The 8,314-nt window shown below is 40.1% G+C and overlaps 1 protein-coding gene across 3 annotated transcripts in view; it reads left to right on the forward strand.

Moving 5' to 3' along the window:
* SOD2 (superoxide dismutase 2) overlaps positions 1 to 7,799 on the forward strand; it is a 34,465-nt gene extending 26,666 nt beyond the window's left edge. For all 3 annotated transcript variants that reach the window (XM_007126019.4, XM_028494787.2, XM_028494788.2), the window contains exons 3-5: positions 399 to 515; positions 2,522 to 2,701; positions 4,666 to 7,799. In XM_007126019.4, coding sequence (XP_007126081.1) covers positions 399 to 515; positions 2,522 to 2,701; positions 4,666 to 4,811 — 443 coding nt within the window. In that variant the 3' untranslated portion in view covers positions 4,812 to 7,799. The remainder of the gene's footprint in view (positions 1 to 398; positions 516 to 2,521; positions 2,702 to 4,665) is intronic.
* Positions 7,800 to 8,314: the final 515 nt, after the last annotated feature.

Consider the following 8,314-nt stretch of genomic DNA (forward strand, 5'->3'; position numbering starts at 1 on the left):
ACATTTTCCACGTAGTCTGTATACGGAACCATCTATTTTATAGCATTCCACTATTTTCTGTCTTTGTTCTCTTTCTTATTTCATTTACTGAAATCTTTTCTACCCAAGAAAACCGAGTTCTTTGAAGCCCAGGAGTGAATTTTCTACTAGCTTTGCCACCCCTGCTGGCTTCTCACTAGTTGTTTGGTACATTATTAATTGAACTGAAAATCCACTGGGACAAATATTTTGGGGAAGGGTTTTTTTGGGGTAGAGTCTTGAAATTGTGAAATTCTGGGACCAATAGGGATGTTACAATGGTCCAATTATCTGACGTTTTACAAAGAAAAAAAATAGTGTATAGAATGGTCAAAAAAGTAAGAATTTAAAAAAAATGTGTTTTTATTTTAACCTTTCAGGTGATGTTACAGCTCAGGTAGCTCTACAGCCTGCAATAAAGTTCAACGGTGGAGGCCATATCAATCATAGCATTTTCTGGACAAATCTGAGCCCTAACGGTGGTGGAGAACCCGAAGGTTGGTTTAGATTGGTGCAACCTTAGCTACGTTTTGTGCACGATAGGAAATGACTTGATTTTCTTAAGTTACCTTAATTCTCCCTGAGGTTTCGTAATGGCATGTCTTTCACAGCAAGCAGTACAACAAAGTTGTAACTTTCAAAGGGACACATGCAAGAGTGGAGAATACATTCAGGGAATTATATCGTCAGATTTTATACACACACACAATATCACATAGTGTCATCTTTCGGTTGAAATGTACTGTACATTAGGGAAAGACTGAGAAACTTCGTTTTTAGAAAAGATGAGCTTTCACTTACTAGCTCTAGGCCCTGGGACAAGATGTTAGCCATTCTGTACCTTACTTTCTTTTTTTTTCGTGGTATGCGGGCCTCCCTCTGTTGTGGCCTCTCCCGTTGCGGAGCACAGGCTCCGGACGCGCAGGCTCAGTGGCCATGGCTCACGGGCCCAGCCGCTCCGCGGCACGTGGGATCCTCCCAGACCGGGGCGCGAACCCGGTTCCCCTGCATCGGCAGGCGGACGCGCAACCACTGCGCCACCAGGGAAGCCCTACCTTACTTTCTTCATCTGTATGTTATGGGGATAATAATAGGGTTGTTTTAAAAATTAAATGTTATTATAGAATAGTGCCTTTTGCTATTGTTTTACTACTCTTCCTAACTGATAAAAAGTCAGTTGTCCCAGAAAATTAGGTTTTCCAGGACAACTGCAGGTAACGAGGGAGTACAGAGCTGATGACCTTGTTCACTCTGCTTATTTACTTGACCTCCTATGTAGCACGCAGAGACTCAGAACTTCAATTATCCTCCCCACCCCAGGGAAGGTATGGGGTGTAAATATAGCTCTCCTCCTTTGTTTCTGCTCTTCTGGCAAGTACCTTAAGTTTCTGTGGCATTTTTTTTGTTTTTAATCATGTTCTAGAAGGCATCTTGTGCACTTGAAATAAGCAATTTCATTTGGAAGTAAAGATGAATGGGGGAATAAGTATGGGAAGCTGGACAATTTATTTTTTCTGAGTTAGGTCTTCAGACCGTGGCTTAATACTTTTGAGGTGTTGTGAGTTACCAGAATACCAGGTACACCTGTATTCAGCCGACAGGTTTTGGTACTCTGCCATTTTGTGTTATCTGGTACCACTTTATTCCATCATTTGTTCTTGTAACAGATGATTACTTTTTTTTTTTTTTTTTGTGGTATGCGGGCCTCCCTCTGTTGTGGCCTCTCCCGTTGCGGAGGACAGGCTCCGGAGCGCAGGCCCAGTGGCCATGGCTCACGGGCCCAGCAGCTCCGCGGCACGTGGGATCCCCGCAGACCGGGGCGCGAACCCGGTTCCCCTGCATCGGCAGGCGGACGCGCAACCACTGCGCCACCAGGGAAGCCCCTGGATGATTACTTTTAAGCCAATAAAGTAAGAGAAGTGATATTTTGGGCCTAGTTGATTTAGTTGATGTGCTCAGTCTCGAATTGTATTCTGTATTGCTACAGAATAAAAAGGGTGATAACTCTTAAAGTGTACCCTTAGTTCACTAATAGGCAACATCACTCTTTTTAAAATGATGTAATTGAGATAGGAAAGATCTAGGCTGCCTTGGAGAAGAAGCAAATCTCACCCATAACATTTTATTCCCAAATTGAAACGTAGAGTAGGTAGGGTAGAAGTCAAAGTAAAATCTTCTCTTGAGGGGAAAAAAGAAAGCTAATGAAAAATATTATTTCTTTCCTTATGGAAACAGCACTGTGAGTGAAGAAATCCCTCTAACGTGTTTCAGCAACAAACACGTAAATTAAAATTGTGAGATGTTATGACCCTGGTGTCAGGACAGGAATAACACTGTTTTGTAGGCTCACTGGGTCATGTAGTGTTTTCCATGTGTTTCTAGTTGTGTCTGAGGCCGTATGACAAGAGTATTGGGATATATATAATAAAATATTTTATTATAATTGTTGCCATCTGTTCATTTGTGAGTGGTTTTTGGGTTGTTTTTTTTTTTTTTTTACTAGGGGAGTTGCTGGAAGCCATCAAACGTGACTTTGGTTCCTTCAAGAACTTTAAGGAGAAGTTGACCACCGTATCCGTTGGTGTCCAAGGCTCAGGCTGGGGTTGGCTCGGTTTCAGTAAGGAACAGGGACGCTTACAGATTGCTGCTTGTTCTAACCAGGATCCCCTGCAAGGAACAACAGGTTAGGCTTAAGAATTATTACACGTTTATTCGGGAGAGGTGGTTCACTATAAAGCATTTACCATGAAATACGGAAGACTAGCAGTGTTTAAACCTACCCTGAGCATGTACTAAATTGAATGGATCTTAGTAGATGATACCCAGAGTCTTGTGGGAGCAAAAATCTTTCCAAGTCCTTGATATTTTATAAAATGAGCACATGTAGTTTTACAGATATGGTAACAAAACATGTTTTAATCATAAACTCTGCTTCATTTGGCAGAGAATCCGTATCAACCTACGTACTAATTATATGCACTAGAATAAACAACTAAAATTGGATAAACAACACGAAGGAGGAGGAGACACGCAGGCTGAGTCTGACCTCAGAGCTTGGGCTCCCAACCCCCCGCTGAGCACCTGTGGTCAAACTGGGACCAGAGCTCGGGTTTCCAGACATCTACCTTCCCGAGGATTTTTTGCTGTAGGAAAAGACTGGGCTTAGAAGCCGCAGGCTGGGTTCACCAAACCCTTTTCCATGTTGAGCCAGATGGAAGTAGAAGCGCTCTAGGAAATAGTCGTAAGGATCCAGCAGTTTGCTGGAACTTTGATGTGAGGTGATACCTTAGCATCAATCAGCAGTGGGTCCCAGCCATATTTTCTACCTCTACACGTCAGGAGACTTGCTTACGTGACTCACTAACCGGGATATGTTCAGATTAGCCAGAATCTAAACAGCTCTTTAGGGAAAGTGAGATGCCACAGAATTTGGAAAAGCAACCACAGATGTGTGAGCCCTGAGTGCTCTAAGAGTCAAGGTACCACGGCAGGCCAGTCCTAGCGACACCTTCTTCTCTCCTGCTGGAAGAAAGCCCGTTGGAATAAAGATAAATGAAAGTTATGGTGATTTATTTAGGGGGAAAATCATGTATAAATTTTGTTCCCTTAATTATAAGTTATTAGTGACGCACCTCACAATTGATTTAGACATGCTGGTTGATGCTTGTTTTCCTAGAGGAGCGCTTTCAGTTGGAGAGGTTTCTTAAATGAATGTTTTATAGATTTAACTACTTCTTCACTTACACTTTTCAGAAACTAAATAATGTATCTTTTTCTTAAGCCTTACTCAGTTTTCCTTGTTAACTCAATTTTCATTATGTCTCATAAACGCATTTATTTATTTATTTGAAGTAGATTTACAGTGTTGTGTTAATTTCTGCTCTACAGCAAAGTGACTCAGCTATACATATGTATAACCGTAAATGCTCTGTATTCTCTGTGACTAATATCAGCCCAGGGGAGCAGAGCAGGTTTTCCGTAGACTCCCTCAAATGCTCAACACCTTTGGAAGGTCCTCAGCCACACCCACAAAGAGAACACACCCTTCCTGAGACCCCTAGTGAGGACCACTGAGAATTGGCTCTTGGATAAATCTGTTGATATTTTAAGAATAGTTGTTAAAATACTGTGGTTAGTTGATTTTCCCAAGTCTGTTTTATTTAATTTTACTATTTATCACATTTTCTTCCAAAGAGTAAAGTTTAAAATCTTTTTCTAGGATATTTATTCTTTGTTTTTCTTTTTTTGTTTTTGTTTTTTTTGCGGTACGCGGGCCTCTCGCTGCTGTGGCCTCTTGGCCTCTCCCGTGGCGGAGCACAGGCTCCGGACGCGCAGCCTCAGCGGCCATGGCTCACGGGCCCAGCCTCTCCGCGGCATGTGGGGTCTTCCCGGACCGGGGCACGAACCCGTGTCCCGTGTCCCCTGCATCGGCAGGCGAGGCGGACTCTCAACCACTACGCCACCAGGGAAGCCCTAGGATATTTATTCTTATGCAAATTTACTATTTACATAAGAAACTGAAAAATGGATGAGAATGTTGTAAAGGGTAGTTTTGTGTACATAGGATAATTAAAGTTTAAAGCGAGAAGGTGCAGTGTTTTAGAGTGAAATTCATAGTTTTTGTTTCTTTCCCCTTCTTTCCAATAGGTCTTATTCCACTGCTGGGAATTGATGTGTGGGAGCATGCTTATTACCTTCAGTATAAAAATGTCAGGCCTGATTATCTGAAAGCCATTTGGAATGTAATCAGCTGGGAGAATGTAACTGCGAGATACATGGCTTGCAAAAAGTAAAACATCAGCCTTACACTGAGTACATCAAGCTCTTTATGACTATTTTTGTAGTAGTGCAGAGAACCACATATACCAGTAAGCTGCTCCATTGTAGCATTTCTGAGTGTGGCTTATTCAAATATTTGATAAACATAATTTAGTGCTGTGAATAATCTCTTTTAAAAGCTTATTAGGCAACTGTTTGAAAATGTTAAATGCTTTGTATAATTTAATCTTTTGATTGAACATTTTCTTCAGAGAGCTACAATAGTTAGGAGATTATAATTTTCATCATAAAACCATGAAGAATGTTTCATCCCTATACTGTTGGGGTGTCTAAGGAAGCCTTTCTGATCCTGTTCTATTGCAGTTACAGAAAATCTGGTCTTTTGCCCCATTTGTTTAATAATAAAATATTAAATTTATTTCCCAAGTGAAATATTCAGTTTTCTATTGAAAATTGCTCTTTTTGTGAGTAATCCTCTGTCCAGTATTACTTCTGGTGGATATCACCCAGTGGTCTTTAGTTACTTATTATTTTGTGTGTGTGTGTGTGGTACGCGGGCCTCTCACTGCTGTGGCCTCTCCCGTTGCGGAGCGCAGGCTCCGGACGCGCAGGCTCAGCGGCCACGGCTCACGGGCCCAGCTGCTCCGCGGCATGTGGGATCCTCCCGGACCGGGGCACGAACCCGTGTCCCCCGCATCGGCGGGCGGACTCTCAACCACTGCGCCACCAGGGAAGCTGTTTAGTTACTTATGATCACAGGTTATACAGGGTTAACACTAACCATTTTGTCATTAAAAATATATATAACTTGATTGCTAATTGAGAATTGCTTTATTATGAGAAGGAAATAGTAGTGCCTCTGAATTTTTCTGTAGACAGAAAAAGACTTTTATGAAATTTTGTCCTCATAGAAATGTGTGTTGTCTTAAGTGCTCAAAGTGGACAAATTAGGGCCTAGTTAATAAAGTCAATGATAGGGATGGGCCACAAATCTGCTGGCCAGACACTTGCCCCTCTTCTTTGGGGCCTGCTCATGCAGCATCCCTCTCAAGAGAACCAGACCTGGGCCAGGGCCTGCATTCCCAAGTAATGAAAGGCAAATTGGTTTCAGGACGCAGTCAGGAGCATGCCTCTCTGAGGAACATTTATTTTCAAAGATTTGTTTTTGAGTTATTTCATCCATTTTGATGTTTTTTGTTTCTTCTAGAAAATGTACAATCGCTATAGAAGCTTTATATTGTTTTATTGGTTTTTCCAATACAGGGAAAACCGTATCCCTAATATAGCGACAGGGCAGTCAGATGACATTCCTGTTGAGTTTTTGTGAATGGAGCTGTTCAGTGCAGCAGGGTCCTTTCTGTATTTGGCTTCACAGTGTCAGGTGTTCCATGTTCTTCATTATCTTCTCTCCTTATCGTTAATAGCTGTATAGTATTTTATCAACTGGACATTTCCTAATATATTTTACAGTTCTGTTACTGAAGATTTCATTGGTTTCTAATCTGATGATTACAGGTAATGCTATTCTGATACCCCACACAGGTTTTACCTTCTATTGGAATATTTTCTCTATGTAGGTTTTTTTCTTAAACCTATTTTAGTAACAGGGTGTTTTCTCAAGTTTATTTTTTCATTAAAAAAAATTTCCCCCTAACTTTATTATCCTTTTTTTTTTTATGGAAAAATTGAGTGACTTAGCAGTTTCAATATTGAAGACTGAAGTTTTAAAAAAAATTTTAATTCAAGGCACTTTTCTTTTAGAATTCAATTAGAAGAGTATTTAGGCTTTCTGAATTGTCAACAGCGTTAATGAGACTAGGGTTAATGTGTGTGCTTGTGGATTGAAAACACTTCAGAGACTATGATTGCCATCCTTTCTATACCACAGTAAAATGGCTTTAATGGGGCACAACTGAGAGCCGTGTGACTTCTGCTTACGTGTATCCTATACACACATGTATATGCCTATATATATATATATTAACAAGGCAGTTGTGTGACGGCTGTTTACATATACCCTATACACACATATATATGCCTATATATTATAAACAAGGCAGTGAACTCTGTAAACAGACCATTGAGAAAATAGGACCTTTTTGAAAGATGGGCTTTTGAATACAAGTAGTCTTCTAGATCATGAACAAACAAAGATATGCAGAGACTACTGACTTAATATAAAGCTTTTGGACTCTCATTAAGCTTTAAGATTAAAAAAAAAATTCAATGTTGAAATTTCTATGGGGCTCTATTTTTGCTTTGATTGTATCATGTGAGAACAAGGGAAAGCATACTGTCCTCCACTGCACTTTTGGATTTTAAGAGACTAAGATAACATACAGAGTAGAGATTTTAATCATCCAGCAGAAAATGAGACTCTATGAGATTCTGTTTAGCCCTGTTTTTCGTAATAGAAAAGAAACAGAAAAGGTAAAACAACCGTTTCTTCTGCAAAGAGCAAGTACTCTTCACCCAGGAAGGATTTTTGTGACTGAATCAGCAGTGCCTGCTGTAGGATAGACATGCTTCAAAAATCTTAGCATGATTGGTGCTGCAGGGGAACAGGAGGCAGAACAAATACTGTCTGTGAAATCGTGTCTGTTGCTCAAACTGTTGTGTAATAAAACTTTGATATTGAGAAGTTACAACTTCATTACACACCTCAGATTCATGATTCTAAAATGAGATTTGAATTTCTGTGGAGTGCCTTTAAAAAGTAACATCAAAATCATAAAATCAAGATAGATGTGTGTTGTCAGTCGTATCTAAAACTAGGTATAAATACAAATTTTGTTTCCTGTTTTAATTTCAGGGGAACTACTGTTTGGGAAAGCTGTTCGGTAACTGTTTTATAAATTACTGTCTCTCTTTTTCAGTCATACCCTAATGATCCCAGCAAGCTAATGCCCTGTGTTCTAAGGTATGCATGGTACATACTAAAAATCCTGTAAGGTCCTGGAGAGTTTTCATTTAATTATTCATTAAAGAAGCATTTATTTTCATATTGTGTGAAGCTTTTTGATTATTAATAAAAGAATCTGTTAATCATCAAAGGAGGTCTGTATTAAGTATGTGTGTCAAAACACTTATAATCTTGCAATGCTTTATCATTTTTACTGTAGGAAAGGAATAATAAATGATAGGTAGTTGAAATTTTACTCTAAAAACCCAGAAGGCATATGAATTCTGTCTCTGGGAGGAATTCTTTTGTGCATGGTTCTCATGACTGGCTCCACCTTCTGGAGACTCTGATTTGGAGGGTCTCGTCTCCATGGTTCATCTAGGGGAGGTGATGGGCAGTTTCCTCTACTTGGAGAATGCATAGCTTTCAAGGCCTGATTTCTACCAGTACAAGTTTGAGAGGTCTGAAGGTTATTTAAAAGCTCAAACAGTGAAAAACTTTTTTAGTCTGATTCCATCGTTTCTTTGGCAATACATCGGCCTTAAAAGCTTTGTGGGTTTCTAACCCATTTGCAGCCAGTTTTATGTGCCAGTATCCACAATAAACATCCACAAT

Source organism: Physeter macrocephalus, chromosome 10, assembly GCF_002837175.3.
Source record: "Physeter macrocephalus isolate SW-GA chromosome 10, ASM283717v5, whole genome shotgun sequence".
Taxonomy (NCBI): domain Eukaryota; kingdom Metazoa; phylum Chordata; class Mammalia; order Artiodactyla; family Physeteridae; genus Physeter; species Physeter macrocephalus.